General features: G+C 37.7%; 2 protein-coding genes across 2 annotated transcripts in view; both read left to right on the top strand.

Annotated features, from left to right (window-relative positions):
• Positions 1-24,716, top strand: part of CCDC91 (coiled-coil domain containing 91) — a 562,122-nt gene that overhangs the window by 207,769 nt on the left and 329,637 nt on the right. The gene's annotated exons all lie outside the window — the stretch shown is intronic.
• MRPS35 (mitochondrial ribosomal protein S35) lies at positions 6,954-24,036 on the top strand. The gene is made up of 8 exons (XM_065672325.1): positions 6,954-7,162; positions 8,816-8,859; positions 9,621-9,788; positions 10,187-10,247; positions 11,419-11,558; positions 13,448-13,557; positions 14,168-14,237; positions 23,528-24,036. Exons 1-8 carry the CDS (start codon positions 7,015-7,017, stop codon positions 23,804-23,806), a joined length of 1,020 nt encoding a protein of 339 aa, XP_065528397.1. The 5' UTR covers positions 6,954-7,014; the 3' UTR covers positions 23,807-24,036.

The following is a 24,716-nucleotide window of genomic DNA, read 5'->3' as shown; positions in this document are numbered from 1 at the left end:
TTTTAAGGTTTAAAATAAGTTTCCTTTGAGGGAAAAGTAGTACCCAGCTTTACTGCACATGCAGAGACTCAACGTAATAACACCACATCTGAAATCACTGCAGAAATAGAACCCAGATAATCTGACTCCTGTTTCTTGATCAACAGAAAGACGATTAAGATTTTATAGGCAGAACTGTAGAAGACATGAACTCTTTCTTTCATACCCCTTCCAGCCCCCCCCCCCCCCCAATTTAGTATATCTTTGGGTCAAACTCTCAAATTCAAGCAGTTGACTAATGTATGACTTCTGTGAAATGCAAGTGCATGATTTCAGGATTATCAGCTGCTTAACTTTCACTGGTAAGATTATACATACATGCATATAGTGCCCTGAAAAAAATGTGGCCAAACAAAAGTGTGGCTTTTATGGCTGGGCTCACTTGTTATCTCATTTAATGCTGATGTACCTGATGCAGTCCACATGCTTACAGAGCATATCTACCCCACACTGACAGCACTGTATTTAGCACTTGGCACAGAAAGTGTGATAACTCATAACTAAAAGGCCAGCACGGTGAGGCACAGGGAAATGTCTGGTTTTGAGATGCAGATTTGAATTCCTTCTTGACAAGGAGATACTTCTCAGGAAACTACCCTAAACACAGGCCCAACTCCATTTTCTATTGATATCATCATCACTGTGTCCTCAGGGAGTAATATTTTACAAGAAAAACATTAATCAGTCATATGAGAAATATAAAGAAATAATATGGAACCCAAATACTATAAAATACTTTGAAGGGTAAATAATAGACAAGGCTTGTGACATTCCCATATTCCTCTGTTAATTTCAAATTCCATTCTCAGGATCTCAGCTTTTTGCATGCAGTGTTCTTGAACATCCATCTTTGGGGTTTGGGAAGTGAATTCTACTGCCAGAACTGGATACCTAAATTTTAGACACTGCTGAGAGCTATGTATCATTCTGGCTTAGCTACAGAATCTTTTCTTAGCAATGATCATGTTAGGGCACAAATTCAGCATGTTGTGTGACTTGAATGGGTTGGGCCCCAGCTGCTAGTAAGGGGCAAAATGCCAACCCTCATTTTCTGCTTGTGCTTCCTAGCCTGGAGAGCCAACGGTCTCACAAAGGACTGTACATCAAAGCTTACTGTGGGGAATTAGGGATCTTGAAAGGGGTATAGACTTGAGCTCCAATTTACATAACAGTACTTCCTGTACTGCTCATTTTTGAACTGCAATTTGAAAATGGGGTGATACCTGTCTTGCAAATATGTTAGATAGTTCAGTTGTCTGTAGAGCACTTTGCAATCCATGCAATGTGCACCATGAATACAAATATTCTTCTTTGCAAGGACATGCGGAAGATAAATTATCATGACTTGTGTATATGATTTTGGAAGGATGGTACATAAAAAGTCATCAGATTGTGACATTGGGCTTCCATTCACTACCTAAAGCTTGTCAAATAAAATCTATTGTAGCATTTTACTAAATGGGGAAAGATCTGAAATGCTAAACTGCCTTTTATACATGTTGGCACTGCTTCATAATTTTAGTGTTAATACAGAGAGTCTCCAAGGCTGACTGCTTGACCCAGAGTAGTATCTAACAATTATATAAATCTCTCATTTCCAGCATGGAACTGCTACAAGAAAGGAAGATGACTCTTCCAGTTATGCATTTTTTTTCTCTCTGTTCAAACTGAAAATAAAATGCTTTACTAGAAAAACAAAACAGAATATGCATGTTCTTCAGGTAATCAGTAACAACTGTGATGTGAATAAAATGTCAGTCTCTTAGTATGAGATATATCACATATTTATAGATCTTATACTAAGATCTAGTAGATCTTATACTATGAAATATGGCTGTTTGGCTGACTGCAATTAAACAAACTCTATGCCTTCCAATTCATGTGGAAATATTAATTAATTAATTCATATGATCAGTATGGGGAGACCTAGTAGCAACTTCCAGATCAGTTTGTCTGTCTGTTCGTACCATTCTCGTCTATTGCATTTTTTGAAATTTCATCAACACTGCAAGCATATGGGCTGAAAGATTCTTTCGGAAGTCTCTAATTCTGATTTTGACTAGTTGGTTAAAAAGCTACTCAACAAGTGTTGACTATAAAGACAGAGAAAAACAGCTAGTTCTGTTAAGTAAAACCCACTGACAACTGACATAGCAATCCCCAAGTAAAGCCAACTATTTGTTATTCCTCCATTTGCCTATTTGGTTTCATTCATCTTTTGTGTTACCCAGCCATCCACGCTATCCAGGCAAACTGCCATTTTGTGCAATGAAAATGGGAGAAGTGCTGGTTGCAGTGACAGGTACAATAACACTATTACATGTCCCATATTAAAGCACTGGGCAACATGGTGAAAATGCAGCCCAAGCAGTAGAGTGAGAAGGCTACCAATGTAAAATATCCATTGACAAAAAGAGCTCCTTCCTTTGAAGAGTGCGGTTTTCAGTCTGGAAACAGTAAGAGCACTGTATACACCCGGTGGTATTGCCCATAGACACAGGCTTTGTGGCTATCCTCTGCATACAGGGATGACAAGAGGGGGAAAGCACAAGAGCGTGTATATTGAAAGTGCACTTTAATTTCCTTCCAGAGCCTGTTCAAGGGATTCAGCACCCTGGAGAGTGCCCGAAGATCCTGCACAGAGAGTCCCCCCATCCCCTCCCAAACCTCTTCACTCTGGACATGGCATATGACTACCAGCAGTCACCTGAGAGGGAACCTTCACCCTCCTCAACTCCTGCAGAAATGTGCAAAGCGTCTGATGGACAGAAAAGCTCTCAGATCACGCCCTCCGTAAGTGAGCAAGGTGCACGTATAAGTTTTTCCCCAGTTAGTCCCGGTAAAAGAAAAGAATTCCTGTTTTCAAAAAGGTTCTTCAGATTAGGCTGCTTGGGAACTGTGAAAAGTATTCAATTCCATGACTCATGAAACATGGTTCATCTAAGTTTAAAATGCACAAATTTCTATTAGACCCATGGTTTGCCAATGCCACTGTGGGCTGTGTGTGCTATTTAAGTGTATGTTGCTCTCATTTGCACAGAGCAGTGATCTGTTTGGTTAATAGTTTTATGGTAAAGACAATGTTGGGCTCAACAAAATTAGATCTGATATTTAAGAGTTTGAGTGATCCATAGCAGAAAGGAAATAACTCTGGGATGCCATGGATTCAGGCACCATTGTTCTTAACCTCACTTTTCAGACAATAATCACACACTGTGGTGAAATAATTGTGACAAAGTACAAAACGTTGCTAATTTCACTGTCATTTCAGTGGGCTTTTGGAAAGATGGGAATTATTACATTGAAATATTGAAAATAAGGAGACGTTTATATCATGTGGGTGCATTTTCTAACATGGCATTATATACTGATTAAGAATATTTCGTTTATTGAAGGCAGCATCATAAACTCCTGAACATGTTTCCCATTTTAGGCACTACGGTAAATCAAGCAACAATTATAATACATTCCATGGAAGCTATTTTTTACAGTGGTGAAGCCAAATTCTGCTGATCTCATGTTATTCTACCTAGACAGTAGAGAACAGCTTGATCTAAAGTTTAAGGTGTGTTTGGTCTTTTAAGTTTAGCGCTGTTTGCTTAGGTCAGCAGTATTCTTAAGGTAATTATAATCATAATAAATCTTCATAGAAAGCTGTAGTATTTTTAATACCTCCATAAAAAGAATAAGAACACTAAAAAAATGTAAGAACTAAAATAAAGTGCTACCACGTACAGCAAAGTATCTCTTGAAACGCTCATATTGCATAAAAGACAAAGTTACTGATTGAAATATTGTACCTATTCTAATTAATGAAGACATATCAGATAGCAGTCATGGAGAGCCTTCAAACAATAAGAGACGATATAAATTCTTGTAGAGTGAACCTCAGCTGTTACTTGATTCCTATCTTCAATTATATTAAGTGTCCTAGTATTGTTCTATTGGGTTGGTTTAAATCATTAGCAATGCACTGGAGGAGAAGGACGCTTTTATTGGTACTGAGGTTGCAACAGAATATCATTAAAAGTGGATCCTTGTAACAGGTATATTTGAAAAGATTGATAAAAATGTAACTATTTCTTCAGGAGAGACTTTTTACATAGGAGTTGTGTGTTAAAACTGAAGAGGAAGTAGGGAAAGTTGACAAAGATCATAAGTGCAGGATAAGTGCAGTTGCACATTTTACATTTACATGTATGAGTTTAAAAAGTCAGATATTCTGTTAAAAAGATTCCCATAAAACTTCCTTCTGTAGGCTTTTTTATACTACCTTTAATTGACTACCAAGCTGACACTAAAGAAAGGTAAACTAAACTTGAAATTCTTAATGTCACAGGTCCTCATTACCTTCTCTTTCTGTACTGATCTGGAGCCCAAGGCAGTAATTCTTCTGAAATTATACACCTCATTCCCAAATGGAGAATATCCTTAGCAAGAAATCTCCTATTTCATCTATGTCCTGTAATTTAAGACAACTACCTATTACTTTCTCTGGTAGCTCTAAATTCTTTACTTATTCTAGAGTATGTGCAACATGATCAGAAAGTCAGGCTTCAGTATTCATAATCTATTCTGCATAGACATTAAGACCTCGAGCACAGACAGGCTGACCAAGTGTCTTCTCATTGTGTTCCAGGCAATCAAATTAACCCAGGCTGACTTAGCTTAGTACAGGCAGAAGGGTATATAGCTACCTGGTAATTACAATGCCACTGCTCTGTGAACTCAGAATGTTAACCAGGGGTGGGATTCAACCATAGTAGGAAATTCCCTCATTCAACAGTAAATTTTTACTTATTGAATGCTCATGTGAAATTAAATCTGACTGGAAAAATTAAAGATGAACCATAATCTCTTACTGAGAGAGAGGACAGAGCCCTTGTAAATGCTGGCTTTTTCACTAAGAAAATGGGAAAGAAATCACAAAAACTGAAAAATAGTAGTAACGTAATCTATGATTTACCTACATAAACACACACTTATCTAACATCTCCAATATGTTTCTGCTTATCTGAGTTTCTATACATGTCTGTTTTTCTTCCCCAAACATAATTTTTGCAAAATCATAGTTTCAAATAAAAATGAAGTGGCTTCAGTTGTACTTTAACTGGAAGGGCTTTTCAAAATGTACATGCATCTTGAAAGAAGGAACACTTGTACGCTAACAAAGTATGCAAAGAATGTATCCTGAGGTAAATTCGTAAGGCCAGTCTACAGGCCTGTTGGTCTCTAGTTAATGAGCTTGTAAGTGGATCACTATAGCAGTAGTGTTACGAATATCTGTCTAACCTTAACTAGTTTCTCTGTGATAGAATTAGCCTACTGCTCATGAAAAAAAAAAAAAAAACACATTCAGATGAAGCATTTAACTATAAAAATGCAGATTATGATGGGTTTTGGTGGGTTTTTTTTTTGTGTGGTTTTTTTTTTTTTTTGAGACTTCTGGTAAAGCTTGCTAGGATGACAAAACATTAAATAAAAACAAAAAAATGGCCACAAACATTTATTAATTGAAGAGTAGCATCTGCAAAAACAGTGTGTGGCAGGTTTTTCCCTGCTTTTCTTTTATAAGAAATCAGCTTGCTGTGTGTGGACTGGATTTTTTCAGGTACACATCTGTCGGAGAAGCCATACAAGATGGAATGGGAAAAGAGTCTGATGGAAGACTTCGATCAAAACTTAGTGGCTGTGGAGATCCTTCTCATCCTAGTGCATTTCCTAGCCTATTTATGTAAATATGTATTTCTGTAGCATCAGCAATTTACAAGCAAGTGGTAACACATGGTGATGAATCAGCTGAATGTGATGAGTTCAGGAAAGACACGTTGGATCTGGAGCACTTCAGTTTTGTCCACCTTTTAGAAATGTGGGGCTGTGTTTAGCTTGGCTGAGTCAAAGAAATCTGTGATGAGACAAAACTCGGTTTGCTTAAAAGTAGCTGTAGAAAACAGGCTGGTTTGACAATAAGGGTTCTGGAAGAAGCTGTGATTCCCCAGAGCTTTTATTCTATCAACTTGAACATCCCATACATGTTTCTTTAAAAAAAAAAAAAACCCAACCTTCTGAAGTAGACAATTTGATGTTCACTTTCTTTAGTAACAGTTAACACAAACAGTACAGTGTCTAGAAAGAGCCTTGGGCAACAGTCTAGTGTGAGGTGTCCCTGCCCATGGCAAGGGGCACTGGGACTAGGTGGTCTTGAGGTCCTTTCCAACCATGCTACTATTCTGTGCTATATTAATACTGCAAGGGTAAAACACATTACGGCTATGTTGTAACCTGAAGCAAATAGATGAAAAGAACTCCTTGAGCATGGCCAGGGATACGAGTATTTTGCTATAAAGAGCACTAACTCTTGCATGCAACAGGTTCTAAAAAGTAGAAAAAAGCTGTCATTGAAGAAAACCAGCAGTCTAGTCCAGGTTCACACAGGGCTGAACCTGTTTGCGTTTTGCTAATGAAATGCACGGAGAATTGCTTCAGGAGTAAGCTGGAGAAGCTAGTCCCTGTTTTAATGATACAAAGAGCATTCAGGGACTGAGAACTTGAATTTTTATTTGCAAGAGACAAAAAACGGACTTCGTGAAAAGAGCCACCCGCACAAACCCCGATCACTCCCCTCCGGCCACAGCCTGCAATCCGGCGGGCATCCTCAGCCCGGACGGGAACTACACGCACTAAGATGGCGGAGGCACAACACGCGGGCATAGCACGACCCTGCAGTACACTCTTCTCCTTCTTCGCTCCCCAGCCCTCTCTCTGGGGTCGTAAGCTCCCCGCCATAGTTTCGTCCCGCTCCTGAAGCCTCGCTGGGGTCGGGACCTCCCTCGGCGACCGCAGCACGCCCCTCTCCCATCCTCCTTGAGGGCGGGGAACTGCTCCCGTTCGCTTTTCCAGCTGGTGTGGCCCGAGCCAGCTACCGTCGTGACGCGAGGTTGGCCGGGGGGTAGCCTGTGTGCGGCAGCTACCAAGATGGCGCCCGTGAGCGGCGCGGCTTTGGCTGGTTGTTGGGTCGTGCTGTCCCGGTGCCGCGGGATGGTTGTGGTCGCGCCTCGCTTTGCGGCTGCGGCTTATTCCTCCGCGCCTGCGGTGAGCGGCAAGGAAGGACAGCAGGGGGAAGGTGAGAGCAGGCAGGCATACGTTGCGGTGGCGGTAGGCGTGCAGCCGTATGGGGCTGGGGTTCCGGGCTCTGGGGGGGGTGGATGGTCCGAGAGCGGGCGGCGAGCTCAGGCTCTTGGCTCTCCTTCCTTCCCGGCAGCAGGCCGCTCTGATTAAGGCGTTTTATTTGCAAGTATTTGCAGGAGGGGGTTTATTTTATCTTTGAAGTATTTTGTGATAAAGGTTATAAATTTTGGTAGTGCAAATGTAGTGAATAGTCTGAAGACAGAAGTAAGCAACTTGGTGTTTGCTAGACACTGCTAGATTCAAAGGATCATAGAATCACAGACTGTTTTGGGCTGGAATGGACCTTGAAGATCATCCAGGTCCACCCCCCTGCCACAGGCAGAGACACCTTCCACTAGACCAGGTTGCTCAAAGCCCTGTCGAGCCTGGCCTTGAGCACTGCCAGGGATGGGGCAGCCTCAGCTTCTCTGGGCAACTTGTGCCAGGGCCTCACCACCCTCATAGTGAAGAATTTTTTTCCTACTATCCAATCTAAATCTCCCCTCTGCAGGTTAAAGCTGTTTGCCCTTGTCCTGTCTCACAGAGTCTTGTAAAAAAGTGTCTCTCCAAATATTTTGCAACCCCCATTTAGGCACTGGAAGCTGATACGGGTTTTCCCCAGAGCCTTCTGTTTTCCAGGCTGGAAAACCCCAGCTCTCTCAGCCTGTCTCCATAGGGGAAGTGCTCCAGCCCTTGGAGCATCTTTGTGGCCTTCTCTGGACATACTCCAACAGGTCTTATGTTGGGGGCTTCAGAGGTGGACACTCAGGATTACAGTGGACCTGCAGCACATTGCCTGTTTTTAGGTATTGCGAATAAGCATTTCACAGTTTATTATGGGATGTGCAGTCATGTTAAACATTTGATGTCATGCCTGGCGTCAAACTGGAGCTTCAGGAGGTTCTGAGGTCAAATGGAAACTTGTTTGCCAGAGTTGTAGCAACATTCTTCCCAGGGCTGGGTAGGCATTTGTTACTTGCAGATTCAAGAGCAGAAAGGATCTGTAAGTGATGTTTGATGTTAGAGGATGTGGCACCACAGAAGCAAAATATCTCCTGCCCTGAAATTGTAGGTGTTTGTAACAGAAATAATGAGATTGATATGAATGAAGTGTGTCTGTTTGTGAAAGCACTGCAAAAACAGCAGATAAAGGGATAAAAGAATGCTATGTGTTAGTTGTTGCAGAGCCCCATGTGTATTCTTCAGTTTAGATTTGTATATAGGAAGAGGAGGAGGAACAGAAGTGTATCTATAAAATACTTAGACAAGGAAAACAAAATAACTGAAATTCACAAGTCTTTCCAAGGCTTATGTGGGGTAGGGGTGCAAGTCAAATTAATGGGGAAGAAAGAACCCAAACATCCACTCCTAAATCCCATTCAGTATTTTTTGCTTAATACATACTGTATTGTAATGTAGCAATAATTAAAAAACAAATTGCAAGTTCAAACAGGATACTGGAAAATAATTATAATCAGATCCACCTTTGTTTGTCCACGTATTATAAAGCCCACATTGTTTTGGTGTTGTTTTTTTGGAGGGGGGAGGTCTGAAAATGTTTAAATTAGAGTATAATAGTTTCTATTGAAAATGTTTTTCTTTTTTTCAGCTTTAGCAAGGAGAAGAGGCAGGACACAACAGTTCATAAGATCAGTAAGCACTGAAACTGTTTGCAGTTAATTGAGGTGTTTGAAAAAGTTTTCTAAGCTGTATGTCTTAACAGTTTGTATAGGAACCCCTTCTTCAGTCAAAGCCTGGTGAAACAATCCACTGTGATTATCCCAGAGCCAGCACCTAGCTTCTTGAATGTCCCAGCTGTTTTCAGTCTGTGTTCTTATAAAGGCAAAACCATTAACAGTAACAAGCTAATGATTAGTCTGTATTGACACTTTTTACTGCAGGTCTTAAAAGTATCTTAAAGTTGCATTTAAAATAAAACCAGACATTTTAATGTTGTTTTTTGTTTGAGTTTACAGGATTTGTAGTTCTTGCTTTCTGACATAACTAAAACATCTAGTTTTGTGCATAAGTGAAATTGTTTTTTAAAAGTAGAATTAAAATTCATACCTGAATATTTAATCACTGGGAATTTTCTTATTTATTCCACACATAAATTTCAAAAGTAGTGTATTAGGTATGATTTTGCAAATAGTAAAAGTGGACCTGGCACATACTAAATATATGTATTTCTTTCTAAGCATTTCTGAAATGTTTAGACTGGGAAAGACCTGCTGCCCAGGCTGTCTTTTAAAAATTCCTTTACAGATGAACACTAACTTTTGATGTAAAGGTGTCTTGAAATTTCTAGCTGTGGAAATTTATTCCTAAGGTAACTGGGGCATGTGTTGCTTCTGCTTTGTCTCAAAAAAAAAAATGTGTCTCCCATCAGACTTTTATAATTTTCAATTTATTAGCATATATCTCCCAGAACTGAGAAGATGGCTGTTGATCAGGACTGGACCAGTGTTTATCCAACAGCAGCTGTGTTTAAACCTGCCTCTGTGCCTCTCCCAATTCGAATGGGTTACCCAGTGAAGAGAGGAGTACCTCCACCAAAAGAAGGCAACTTAGAACTTTTGAAGGTAAGACACATGTCACTGGTATGTGCTGACTTTTAAATTTATTATTATTCACTAAGACTGCGCTGCCTTGATTGGAATATTTGTATTGGATACTGTTTTCTATTATTAAATAGGATAATACTCTTAATTTCTAAAATAAATGGTAGCAAATACAAGTGTAATTAATGAACCAAATCAGGAGACTTATTTACGACTATCATGCCTGTACCTTTGTAATGGGGCTAACTTAAGTCTTATTAAATTGGGCTGGAGAATAGCCTTCTTACCTGAAAATTTTATTAAGTGTATTCTACTGCCTTAACAAAAGTTGAAAGTATAATCAGATTTCAGTAATGCCCCTTTATTTATAAACAGACAAAGAGCTATTACTTTAGTAACTCTTAATATGTCTGTTTCAGATTCCCAATTTTTTGCATCTTACTCCTCCGGCAATTAAGAAACACTGTGCAGCTCTTAAAGGTGAAGTTTTGGTTTGTTGTTGGTTTGGGTGGGTTTTTTTTGTTTGGTTTTTTTGTGGTTTTTTTTTAATTTTTACTGTTTTTAAAAACCATCTCTCAGGATTTTAAGACAATGCAAAAGGTAACTATGTGCAATGAAATAGAAGGTGAGACATGGTACACCTCTGAAGCTGGTTATTTGTCAGGCTTTGGATAGTGTTGTATGCTTGCTTGTTGCTGTATTGAGTCCTGCAGGACAAAGGCAACTACAGAGTCCCACATCTGGAATGGAATAACAGTACAAGCAAGGGATGGGGGCAAACAGCTAGAAAGAAGCATTGTGGTAGAGCTTTGTGGGCATTTGAAAATTGAACATGAGTTAGTTGTGTGCCCTTGTGGCAAGGGAAGCTAACTACATACTGGATTTTATTAACAAGAGTGTAGTCACCATATTCAGAAAAGTAATTCTTCTCCCTCTGTTGAACATTGCATGCACTTCTAAGATTCCCAGTACAAGAAGGATGTGGACCTGCTAGAGGAGGGCCACACAGATGACCAGAGGGATGGAACACCTCTCCTGTGAAGAAAGGCTGAGAAAGTTGGAGTTGTTCAGCATGGAGAAGAGAAGGCTCTGGGGGAACCTTATTGTTGCCTTTCAGTATATAAAGGGAGCTTATAAGAAAGATGGGGAGAGACTTTTTATCCAGGTCTTGGGTGACAGGTCAAAGGGCAGTGTTTTTAAGCTGTGAGAGAGTAGACTGGACATAAGGAAGGCATTTTTTACAATGATAGTGTTGACACTGGAAGAGCTTACCTAGAGAAGCTGGGGGTGCCTCATCATTGGATCTATTCAAGGCCATGTTGGATGGCCTTGACCAGCCTGATATAATGAAAGATGTCCTTGGCTAGGGCAGGGGGTTGGTCTTGGTGATCTTCAGTGTCCCTTCCAACCTGAACCATTCTGTGATTCTATTTGGCAATTGTGAGACTGCATCTGGAGTATTGTGTCCTGTTTTGGGGAACCCAGTACAAAGAAAGAGATAGAAATACTGGAGCAGGTTTAGCAGAGACTCTGCCATTATCTAAATGAATACAGTTTCTATAAATAGAACTTCTTAAAAGATGCATTGCTGTAAATTTGAAAAATCCTCAAACAAACCAACAGGTACTAGTGTTTTCTCTTTATTATTCAGATTTCTGCACTGAATGGCCAAGTGCCTTGGACAGTGATGAGAAATGTGAACAGCATTTTCCTATTGAAATTGAAACAACAGATTATGTTTCTTCAGGGACGTCTATTCGTAATCCCAAAGCAAGAGTGGTGACTTTAAGAGTAAGTAATATTTTTGGTAAACAGCTTTTCTTTTTTTTTTCCCCCCCAGAACCTTAGTGCAAGTATGATATGTTGTAAGGAAATGAGGGAAATGGTTTACTGAATGTCTGAATAAAAAGCAGTGGATTTCCTTAAGCATGTTGGAACTGAGGTTGTAAGGTTATGGATGTGTGTTTATAAGTGAAGGCTAAGCTCTGATATATAAACAAAATATTGTAGCTTCTGAAGAATCTATTTATAGAAGGGTGTGTAAGTGCCTTTGTACTCAACGTCTTGCTTAGACTCTCTCATTCCTAATTTATAGACTTCAGAAGTGCACAGGTATTGAAAGATGGGTCATATGAATGTAGTACTATTAGCATGTATTGAGTTGGCAAGCTTCCAGGCATCAGTGTGTATGCAGTAGGAGAGGCAGCCTAATCATAGGATCATGGGATACTTGAGTTTTCCAGTCTGACCTTCTGCTCAAAGTAAGTATGAGATCAAACCAGGTTACTTGGGACTTCATCCAGTTGCATCTTGAAAACCTCCAAGGTTGGGGATGGCACAGCCTCTCTGGACAACCTGTTCCAGTGCTTGCCTGCCCTCATGGTAGTCAAGATAGGATTGTGCTGTGTAATTAAACATGTTTTGAAGATGAGATTTGAGCCTATCTTAAGAGCAGCAGCAGCGTGGTCAGTGATAGTTGTGTTCTTACTCTATCAGTATACAAGTTCAAATACTGCATGATACCATATGCTTGTAACACTCATAATACATCTAACCATGGTGACTTTGAGCTGTAGTAGTTCATTTTGTCTGTGGGAGTTTCCGCTTTCCCTTTATGTTGTGAAACCTTTGGGGCTGAAATTTAACAGTCTGTCATTGACTTAAATGGACATTTTACACCGCTGTTAGCAATAACTTCACCATCCCCTTGTAGTCATTGCATACCAGACTTTAGCCTTTCTGGGTTTGTCTCCTAATTCAGATCCATGGTCCAAGAGCAAGGTTTCACAAATTTGTATGCAAATTAGTAAGAGACTACTATTAGGTCTTCATGTTTTTAATATTCCTCAGCAACTCTCACTTAATAGAAACTCACATTGCCAATACCATGTATATTAGACTGTTAGTTCTCAGCCTTCTTATTTACTATTATGTAAACAGATAGTTAAAACCATCTTGTTGTCATACTCATTATTGCACACGGAAACTAGTCAGACTAACTTAGTGGGTTTGTTGTGGTTTTATGTGGTTTGTTTTTGGTTTTTTTTTTGAAGGGAGGGAGGACAATGTTTTTTAAATAAATAATAGTTCTTTGTTGTATATCTTCTCTTTGTGGGTTTCCTGCTATGGGAACAGAAGATAAGCCATTCACATCGTTGTTGATCAACATATTGTCATCTGTGTGCATTTACATACTTCTAATTTACTCCCAATAATTGTTTTGAGGATTCTGATCTGATGTCTATTGAATTGGTGTCTGTCTTTCTCTTTTGGATGCTTGTAATAAAGACCTTTGGTATATTTTAGTATTAACTTTACTGATCTGTATTTGGGAGAAAAAAACAATTAAGGATTTAATTTTTTCCATATGAAGTACATGTAAATATTCAGTACAGCTACAGACTATACTGATAGCTCTTTTTTGCTCTGAAAAAAAGTTTGAGTAGAAATATTCTCCCGCAGCAGCTCTGGCATTTGGATGTAAAGAAACTTACTGTTTGAATATTCATATTATACTTGCCTTGTGTTAATACTTCTGATGTGATACAATCAGAAGAAATTCTGCAAATGCATATTTAATAGCTCTTGATTAAAGATGTGTCTAACTATCTCAAAATATCTTCTGGGTGCAGAGATTGAATTTATTCAGTAATTAAAGGTGTTTTCTCTTGTACTTGAAGGTTAAACTTTCCAACTTGAATTTGGATGAACATGCAAAGAAGAAGCTTGTTAAACTTGTAGGAGAGCGGTACTGTAAGGATACAGATATCCTCACAATTACAACCGACAGGTACAGTTACAAGAAGGAAAGAACATGCCTGTAGTCACAGTGTAGAAGGGTCTGGGTGCCTTCTCAGCAGAAGGTTTTGATGACTAATTTTAAGAAAAACACTGGTTTTGCAGGACTGTGTCTTATCCCAGCAAAATTTACTAGTGATCACGTTTTGACTTACAGCTACATTGATGAAAACTTTTCTTCTTAAATTGTTGGCTAGGTCTGTTCTGAACTGTATTTCATAGCTGATTTCACCAGTCATGCTCCTTCATTCAGATCTGGGGGGAAAAATAAGTATTTTTTTAAGGGAGTTCAGACTCCCTTATGTTGGATTCCAGTTTGGCACAGAGGGCAAACAGGTTTTTAATGTTTCCTGAAGATCTGTAAACTCTTGCATTTTGTACATTTTCCTGCTGACTTGCAGATGTCTGTTCTTCTTTGTTCTTAATACTCATGCCTTTATGTTATTCTTGTTTATGTGTAATTCAGAAATGCATATGAATCAAACACAAACCTCCTAAGCTTCCTACATTAAATCTTAGAAATTTTAATGTTAACATTTCATTCAAAAATATGCTACAGTGGTTTAATTTCAGAAAGACTAGCTTTGTTTTTGAACTTTCAGGTGTCCACTAAGAAGACAGAACTATGATTATGGCATACACCTCCTCACAGTTTTGTACCATGAATCCTGGGTAAGCAATTGTGAATAACTCTTGCTCTCTAAGGCACATGCATGCTCTCTCATCAGTTATAAAAAGTTCCGTGACTGTGTGCAGCTTCAAGTAAGTTATCTTAGATTTTTTTTTTCCTCTTCCACCTCACTTTTCTTCAAATTTAACCAAGCTACGTTGCTTATGTTTGAATCTCAATTCCCCAGTCAGCTTATGGTACATTATTTTTTAACTTCACAAATGCTATCCTGTTTGTATACATAGTTTGCCTGTTTTCAGAAGTTCTCTAGTTTTTGACCTTAGTATGAGATTCTTTCCCAATACTTTGTTTCTCACAACAACGAGTCTAAAACTGACCCTGAGCCTAACGGCAAATGCCTTAATTCTCAGGATTCCTAAATATACCCAGCATGTTGGGCTGCCTACGCACAATATTCAAATATGAATTAAGTGCATCCAGAGAAACGGTGTACTCTGTGATTATCATGCGATCTATGCACTTTCAGCAGTGACAGTGTTTGAGGACGAAAACAAGTCTATTCCAAAGAAGCAGAGGGGTGTGTTACCAGCTTTAAAGCTATGAAAGCTAACAGCACGGTATCTACATTTTGCCTGATTCCAAACTCTTCTTATCTGTTAGTTAGAATCTGTCTTGGGCTTTTCCTGAGCTGCAGTAAATCATGGCGGTAACTTGAAAGTATTCTGCTTCTTAAATGCTCTTCCCTCAAGCTGGAAGAAGTAAGGAAGGGCTGCTTTTCTGAGCTCCCTTTTGCTCAGGAATGGGACATCCTCCCCCACTTCTGTTATTTTTAGGATTTCATTAGATCTGAGTTAGTGTCCCGAAAAATACATAAAATTCTTGTGACTCTTTAGGTAAATATTTCTGTCAAGGCAAGTGTAATGTAAACATTTCTATAATCATTCCAGATATGACGTGTTTGGAATTTTTTCCAGCAGTTTTTGTTAAATTGTTATGCATGTGAAATGTCGATTGTAAATGTTAGATATTACTGCAGTTCATTGATAGTTTACTACAGTTCTTTGGTCCTCTAAATATAATAAGATATCTTTAGACCACAGATCTTTCTCTTACAGTGAGTTCTTCAGATTCGTCTCCTGTATTTTTGTGGTTATTTGTGGTGGTTATAAGTATTGTCTTCCACAATTTTACAGCCATTTTTAACAGAAAACAGGATAACAGTCCAAAACGAAATTACTGTTGAAACCCCATAGTTATATTTTGGATAAATTAACTTTGTTTAAATGTAATACTTTATTAGTCACATTAGATATATATATTTATATAATAAAATAATACTTTATTAGTCACACACAGAGACAGACAGTGAAAGCCTTCATCATCAGTATATTTCCATAGAAATATTCTTTTAACTAAGTTGTAGATGACTAGCTACTAAAATTAACTCTTCCTGTTTCCAGTTATTCTACAGTATTTCAACTAAATCTCTGTATTTAGCATTTTTCTGAATTTTAGTGTTCTTGATTTTGATTTTTGCAGTGATGACATAAAAAACATAAGGAGAATGAGCTATATTTCTATTTCACTGGAAGTTGCCTTGAAGGATACATTTTGTAATTGCAGAATGCATCAAATTAAATTCAGGTTGTACTAACATCTTAAAAGCTGTATTTACTTGAGATTTCAAGTGCTTTGTTCACATGGATATTTTTCTCCCAAACAGCATGACATTGCATTACAAATCTTAAATTAATGCCAGATCAGTTTCCAGTATTAAGCAATGACAAGAGAGCTAGACATTGCTTGCTTTATTAATTCCAGACGAACACCACATCTGTCCTTCGCTCTAGCATTACTTAGTGATGGAAGACATGGCTATGTGATATTGCTGTGTGTGTGTTCAGTGTGTATTGAATATGCACAAGTCTCTTGCCCTTTTGTCACCTTTCAACTTCCATGTTAATATTTGATGAGTTCATCGATCGCTTGTAATTGTCTTTGATTTCAATGAAAACTTAATGGTCTCCTGAGACATGATTTTTTAATTTTGTCTGACGTGTTTTGTTTTGTGTGGTTTTTGTTTGCTTGTTTGGTCTGTTTTTCCCATGATCAGTGGTAATGCCTTTTAATAACTCGCTGAAAGATAGTTTGATACCTGTTGTAAGCCATAAGCAAACAATGTATGGTTTATTTTAATTTGTGCGAACTTTAATGCTGGAGGGGGATGGATGGGAAGTAGCCTTCCATGTAGTCAGTAACATCAGTCCTTTTTACAGAACTGATTGCAAGATTTGATGACTTTCCCAGCAGAGTAATGCCACATTGTTTCAATGCATGTGCATGATGGAATTCCAGAAAAAGATGAGGGCAGTGTTTCATTCTTGCTAAGTGAAAGAAGAGCTGGCTGCATGTAAATTTTGTCCTCAGTCCTGAAAAATTTGCCTACTGTTTCTCTTACATGTGGCATAACTCTATGATCTGTCTTAATAATGGATTACTAAATTTTGTGAACCGGTGAAGATGTGAATATATAAAAGAAAAAAATTGTATGCAGATATAAATCAGGAAATGTAGTTTCACGTGTAATTATATTTTAATTGCTAGTGATGTATAATTTTATTAGTTACAAACTGGAGCATCCAAGTAGTTTAGGAATCTGAATCCTTTTTAAAAGAATGACAGTTCATTGTGGTTTTGTTGGGTATGTAGTGAGCTATGAGGCTGTATGGAAAACTGGCAGCATATTGGCCAAGTGATAGTATCTGCTTGGTAAGGGAGCATGCTGTTTCTTGAGATGAATCTGAACAGTGGGAGCAGTATTAATTAGGGGTCTCTACTTATTGTGGTCTTGGTTCACCATATTTGAATTACAGGTTGACTAATAGGCTGCCTAAATCTAATGGCGATCTCAATTTAGTTGAAGTTTTTATTACTTACAGAGATGCATAAGAAGTGAGAAGTGTACCAGAGTGATGCATTTGGCACCTTAGTTTTGATAAATACAGACAGATACCAGGCCCCTGAGTTTAATTATCATTAAAATATTCATATATTAAAACCTAAGAATGTACATTTATTTTCTTATTTTAAAATACTAGGGGATCTTTTGCCTTTTGCATGCTGTTTAATAGTTTTCAGATTATTAATCAAATATTTGTGTTCTATTTGGGTTTAGAATGTATTCAGTAGATATCTGACTTGTGCAATATGGTAAGGATTGAATTTACCTTTGGACTTTTTCTGTGATTGCTTTCAAATTATCCTTTAGGATTGTGCCTGGATTTATTTAATCAATGAAAGGGCGAGATATACTAGGTAGATTGTTAAACAGCAACTCAATCTCTTGTATTTCTGCAGTCTTTAAACCATGGTCCTTCTTGAATGTTGTAACATCTTCTAAACCTGAATGTATTTTTATGTATTAAGTGGTGTTTAAGAAGTAAGAGTTTGCTGCCCTCAAGTGGTTAAAAAGATCATGAACTGATTTCTTCAGACTCCTCAGATTAATAGTTTATCACTAAAAAGTAAAAGTTCTGTTACAAGTTGAAAGCAGAAAGGAGAAACAAGTGGAGCAGAAAGTTAATTTCCCAGTAAGGAAAATCATTTATACTGCTTATAAAAGGGACAGAAGTTGCAAGCTGTTCTCCAATGTGTTTCTTAAAGTAAAAGGTCTAATCTAACATACCAAGAACAACTGTGGAGTAATGCTGTACACACTTCTGAACTCTCGCTTTTTCTAGTAATGTGGTTATGGTAGTCTGGTAAAAAAGAATCAAGACTTAAAAAACAGGAAAAAAGAAGGAATATAGAAGTAGGGGTATGTGGAAAGTGGCTGCTGAATGTGTACAGTAATAACCAAAAGGTGTTCTGGGTGCATCTCTTTGCATTGTGTTTGCATTGTAGACATTAATAGTACTTGAAATGAAATGACAGGGAAGTTGAAATAGAAAGGGAAGTGAAGGAAAAACCTGAAGAATGGACAGAGTGACACTAGAGACTTGAGTAAAATTTATCTGTGAACCCCAAAGCTGTGTAGTTAGAATTAATTTGAGGGAACTGTCCCACATTTCTTTTGCATTCCTTTTTAAGTAGAGCATTCAACTGCAAGGCACTGCTGGGGTGGGCAGTCTGTGTATGCATGCAGCTCAGTATTTTTGCATATCCATTGGTGATAATCCTAAAATACATTATGTAGCTTTTCTCTAGACCAATTAGCACTTAAATTGTGTTGTCTTTTTTTTCATCTACAGTAATTTTAAACCATTACGAGTAAGCATATTTCTTTTTTCACTTCAGGTTGTGCCAGTAGAACTTTGTAGCAGTAGAATTTTGCAGTTTTCACCACAGCAGTTTACCTTGTAATTCAGCCTAAAATATGTGAAAGTCCACTTCTGATACCTAAGCAGGTCTCTGGCTACTTAGGTTTCAGAAGTATACTTTAACTTCATGTTCTGAACATTCATGATGTTGTGACACATGGTTTAAGATGGGGGGTGGAAGGAGAAAATCTGAAGTCTTGCTGAAGCAATTCTCCCTGGGCAGCAGAAAATTCAAGGTCCATTGAATGAAAAGGAGGGCTGTAACCAAGTGATGGGAGTATGTACCTGGGAGTGACAGATGTAGAGCTCTGGGCACCTTTTAGTATAACTGAAGACTGCTTAGTGTAAATATCCTGACTTTGAGATTTTAGAATAATGAATTGTGTGATATAATTCTGCCCTTCCTACAGTAGTGTTCTTTCTCAGCATGTCATTATATATGGTTTAAATAACACAAACTGAGGCTGAAGTAAGGGTGGTCTGGAAATGTTGTAATATATACTTTGTTTTGAAGTATGTATTAAATTTCATTTTGCACTCACCAGTGCTCAAAAACTGACAACCCAAGGCTTCGTCATTAATGCGAGTCAGAAAAGATAAAGCTAAGTGGCACAGTAGATGTTAAATTTAATAAATACTCTCTGGTGATCTGAATTCAAACATAAAATCAAAGGAAAAAATTTTGCTGACAGGGAATCTGCATTGTAATGAAAAAAGGTTAAACTGGTTAAACTTTTTTTTTTTTTTTTTAATACCGTTGCCTGGAACTACAAAGGATAAAACAGTGAAGCAAAAGGTCGATTTCAAAATTGTCTTTGTAGCATTTCAGACTATAGTAGGCTTTGTGCAGTACCTTGTGTTTAAGCCCATATTTCTAGTTGCTTGAGAAACAAGACACCTTTTTGAAGCATAAATACAGTTTTTACAAGTGTTTAATTTTCAGTCTAAACATCAAAGTGAAATGAAGTCTTATCGGGCATAACAAAACACTCCATGCGATCAGAATCTTACAAACTGAGTTAGATAAGTACCTTACAAATGACTGTCAGAAGCCTGGATTTTCTAGAAAACACATGCAGCCACTTTGGCCGGAGAAGTGGAGTGTTGTCCTTAATTTACAGAAAGGCAACCTAGATGATGGTGACCTCTGAGGACACTTAAGTTAGTGACAGAACCAGAGATTAAGCCTGTGACTATCATTAAGTATGATAGCATCTTTTACTTCAATAATATTTTTTGAGGCAAAGCTCTTTCTTCTCTGCCTGTTCTCCTTTCTGTTTTGCATTTGTACCTTACTGGAATGTTTAGTCCTCACAGTATTTCCTGTGACACGCTGATGCTCTAGAGGATTTATCTACCCTGTGCTGTTGCTGTATTTATTCCAGGCTCTATAGGGTTTGAAATCTGACTTGCAACTTAAAGGACTTTCCTTTGCCTGAAAAAAAAAAAAACAAACCAGCAAAACAAACACTGAAATACTTGGTCTTGCTAAACATAAACAGCATTTAAATTTTTAAGTGGTCAAACCACTGACAAGGAAATTGACTTACAAGTCATGTTTTTAATTGCCTTGAAGATTTTTGTGTGCCACTTACAAATTCTAGTTAAAATACTTTTTTCCCCAAAGAAACAGCAGAGGACTGATTTATACTGTGTCAGCACTTCAGATTAAGCACTATAAAGGCTTGTAAACCTTAAAAAATAACTGGCTTAAACTGTAGCATGAAAGGTTTTATTTGAAACAAATCCTTATGTGGTTTATGACATTAAAAAAGGAAGTGTAAAAAATATAAATAAAATAAAATCTTCCGTGCCTCTTTAGTAATAGGTTTAGTTCCTTTGACTATATATGAAAAGTTTTCTGGTGATTTTTGTGGTTTTTTTTTTTTCCCCACCTCCTCAGTTCTTACTGAAAGTTTTGATACGAGAAACAGTTGAAATTATCAGCTTAGTGTATCTTTAGCCAGGTTGGTTAATACTTTCTGTGATTGTGTCTTACATGTGATAGAATGAAACAATCATTTTAAGTGAATTCACTGAAGAAAAATACTTTCTTGATTTCTAACCCCATTCACTAAGTGGGGTTTCTAGAAAAATGTCACACAATGGCACACTTGTACTCCCTGTTTCACAGACACATTATCATTTGTAACACACATTGTGCAGTATTCACTAGCATTTTAAATTTGCAGGGGACAAGTAACAAAACTTTGAGTGATGAACGCCTCATTTTTGAAGTTTCCTACATTGTCTCATTATTTTTCTTCATAATACTTTAAATAAAATCTACAACACTTGTAACATTTCCACTATTCAGTTCATAGGTGCTTGTCTACCTGCAGTGTTTTCTTGAATATACAATTCCAGATTCACTTTTTCTCTTGCAGTAAATCTGGTTGGAAAGGTATTTTAAGTTTTGCTCAATACAGTCAGTTTGCAAATATCTGGTTTCTGTTCAGTTTCCTGTTTGTGATGTATGTCTGGACTTGTGTACAGTAGGATAACTTTTCATTTTGAGGCATGGCCACCAACATTGCAGCAACGGATACTAGCTTTTTGTAGCAGGGCAGAGGAATGGATTTTGAAATCTCCCCCTACTGTCAAATCCCTTCCTGCCTCCCTTTTCCCCAGAAGTCGGTTTTTATTTTAAGATCAATTTTGAGACGCCATTCTACCGGGAAGGATTCCAAGAAAGAAATACTGAAGAGATTGTTTGACCTCTTTTAAAACCTTACTCTTTATCAGCATGCATGTGTGCAGAGAAGGAGTTTCCTGACGAGATAAATGTAGTGTCATAGCTGCAATTAGTTTTTATCTCTACTATAACTTAAAGGTGTTTAAAAGCCTCACAGTGATCTTTTGTTTGAACTTCAAACATGAGTTTGGTCCACGGAGTGACCAGGAGCGACACCCATATTCCCTTACTTTTGAGAAACCCTATCCCTGTGAGAGAAGTTTTTGCTTTAAAATCCTTTTGGAGTTTAGGAAAAAGATGTCGTGGATAGCCATTATGTAGATAAACAAGGGATATGTAAACCAGGATGATGAAGTTAATTTAAAACTATCTAAATCTCCATGCTGAATTGCAGTATTTTCCAAAAGTACAGGGGATACTCTGCTATACCCACTTGTTCCACTACTGTTTCAGCAATACAGGCTGTCCTTTATTTTTCCCCCCCTCTAAATATTGAATGAGGTTCTTTCACTTCTGTGTTGTATTATGTCCAGGCTTTAATGTCAGTCATATGAGCCTTTTAGCAGTGTTAATCACTGTTTCTGACTAAACATTTGGACTTGGAGATTTAAAAGACAAGTGATTCTGTTTACCAGGTGCAGTATGCAGCATTTGTTAAAGTATTTTTAAATTTACATCGAGACACCCAAGCACACAGGTGTGTAGGCAAAAAATAACCCTGGGTCTTAATTAAAGGTTATTAAAAATTGTAGTTTGACTGCAGCATCCTTGTTACTAGTGGACAGATTATTTTAAATGAAAAACGACCCCCAAACCCACTCCCATAAAACCAAAGCAAAAAGAAACCCAACCCTCTCATGATTGCCAGGTCTCTTTGGACTCTGCATAGTCTAGCTGAAAATTTACTTCAGAGCCCTTTCTGGCAAGGGATTTTAAGAAATAAAATCCATCTATCCATATGATGTAAATGATTTACTATATTTCCTTGAACTTACTCCAGGACAAATAAAATTTTTATTTAGGTATGATTTCTATAACTGTAAGAAAAACATGAGCACCAAAAGTATTTCAAATTGTGATTCTTATATAGTTGAAATAAGGATACTCTGTTTATATCAGTGAAGTACTAAATAGTTATAAATATGCAAATAAATATACAATCTACAATATATAAAAATGCAGATATATCTAAAAAGCACATCTATTTACTAAAGTACAATAAAAATTAAATATACAAAATTTACGAAGAGCAGCTTCAGAAGCCAAGTATTTACAGGCACTGGGCTGATGTCTTCTGTGTTCAGCTTCTCAAAGAATCATAGAATCAGCTCAGTTGGAAAAGAGCTTTGAGATCATCAAGTCCAGCCGTTCCTCCAGCACTGCCAAGTCCACCACTAAACTATGTCACTAAGGGCCTCACATACATGGTTTTTGAACACTTTCAGGAGTGGTGATTCCACCACTGCCCTGGGCAGCCTGTTCCAATGCCTGAGCACCCTTTCAGTGAAGAAATTGTTCCTAATATCCAGTCTAAACCTCCCCTGGTGCATCTTGAGGCTGTCACCTCTTGTCTTATCACTCCTTACTTGGGAGAAGAGACCAACCCCCAGCTTGCTCCATCTGCCTTTCAGGTATTTGTAGAGAGCAATAAGGTCCCCCTTGAGTCTTCCCTTACCCAGATAACCCCAGTATCCTGTCTACTATTACTGATCAGGTAAAAATTGGCGCCTTGTAGAAAGAGATTCTTTCAAGCAGTTTGTTTTGCAGGAAGAGGAAATAGATTGATTGGTGGTGTTTTTTCTTATGAGTCACAATTAAAACATTTCCAGGACAGTGAAGGATTGCTGTCCCTCATCATTGGTTACTCAATATGAGCTGTCTTGAGTTGCATCTTATAGCCAGTGTAAATGTATCAAAATAATATGCTAGGAACATAATAGCTAGGTGGCTACTTCCAAAGCTTGAGCATTTAGGGTCATTTAAAATTATTACTTTTAGATGATTTGTTGTTATTCATCATGTCTAGTCTATAAGCTTTTTTTCCTATTCTGACTCATCTGGTTATGTTTGCCAGATACATAAAGAACTTGCTAAGTGGGAGGAAAGAAACTCATTCTGCACAGAAAATGTATGGCATAGAGGTACCTTTTGAACTTTGAGGCTTGAGTTACAAGCCCTATACTTCAGAGCAGGGGAAATATCTTCCATGACGAACATAATTGTTAAAGCGAATTGGTATAGAGATAAGTTTCCTCCAATTACTGTAGCTTTGTTTCAGCTTTGAGTAGTTTTGAAGACAATGTATATTTTCTTTCAGAAAACTGAGACGTGGGAGAGCGAGAAGGCTGAGGAAGACATGGAAGAGTATATTTGGGAAAATAGCCACTCTCAGAAAAATGCCTTGGATACCCTACTTCGAATAAAAGCCTCAGAGAATGTCAGTAGTGTAACTAAGGAAGAGCTTCTTGCATCAGAAGTGATTAAAAATTACAGAAACTCCGTAATTGCACTTAAAAATGAAGGTGAAACAGAAAATAACATGTCTCAGTATAAGGAATCTGTGAAGAAACTATTGAATATACAAGCATTACCATGAGAGTAGACTCTGCAGGTACAGCTGATTGTTATGGAAATATTAAACTACTAGGTTAGTATTTCAGTATGATATGCTTATATATTTATCCAGAACCTTAACCAAAAATACGAAACTTTATGAAAAGTTAATTTCAATAGTTGTCGGATTTTTCTTTACACTGGACTTTCTTGTAAACATAATTGTCTTGTCCATGAATTCTGTTCTTTGAATAAAGTATGTTTTGAGTCTTACTGGTGACTTGAACATTCTATTCCGCGCTTTCTTAAGTCTGGAGATTGTGGTTCAGACCTCGGCTTGATCACATACTGACTTCTAACACAACTACTTTTGGCATATAAGTTAGAGCAACACTGTCAAAAACAATAAAATTACTTAGGTTCCTAGTTCATTAATTTAGAGTCTGAAAGTTAAGAACTCTAAATTTTCTAAATGCTTTTCAAATATCAGTCATTTTTCTCTGTCTGTTCTCCCTGCCTGTAAAATGAAGATAATACTGCCTAAGTAGCTTAACTCTTGGAGAGGTGTTGAAGCATGCTGAACAATGTGAGGTTCTCTCAGTTGTCATTGTAAAGGCCAAGAAATACCCTAAGTAAAAATACCTGTCTCTAAAATGATGGAAAAAAATAAGGTAGTAAATGGGATGGTAGTAGGAAGGTGAACTAGCAGTTATTGTCAGGATGCCAGAGTACATAGGGGAAAAAAGACTGATGAGTGTTGCTGAAACTGAGAGCTGGTGATTAGTGAGGCAAGTATATATATCTTAAATATGGAATGGACTGAGTCTTGGTACCCTGAGGCCTGATGAGTTGTCTTTTCAATGTTGCCAGGCTCTTCAAGAGAAAACACATTTGTAGCACCCAGCTTACTGCTGTGAAGCAGATGTAAGTAACTCTACTCTTGCTTTTATTAT

The sequence above is a fragment of the Lathamus discolor genome, chromosome 1 (assembly GCF_037157495.1).
Source record: "Lathamus discolor isolate bLatDis1 chromosome 1, bLatDis1.hap1, whole genome shotgun sequence".
NCBI lineage: Eukaryota > Metazoa > Chordata > Aves > Psittaciformes > Psittacidae > Lathamus > Lathamus discolor.
Note: the sequence above shows the minus strand (reverse complement) of the source record. Positions and strands in the feature narration are given on the sequence as shown.

Excerpts from the sequence above, each read along its gene's own strand:
- MRPS35 (XM_065672325.1), top strand. The coding sequence starts at position 7,015 with ATGGCGCCCGTGAGCGGCGCGGCTTTGGCTGGTTGTTGGGTCGTGCTG. Across the intron at positions 7,163-8,815 it reads GGAAGGACAGCAGGGGGAAG|CTTTAGCAAGGAGAAGAGGC; the intron begins GTGAGAGCAGGC and ends TCTTTTTTTCAG. Across the intron at positions 9,789-10,186 it reads GCAACTTAGAACTTTTGAAG|ATTCCCAATTTTTTGCATCT; the intron begins GTAAGACACATG and ends TGTCTGTTTCAG.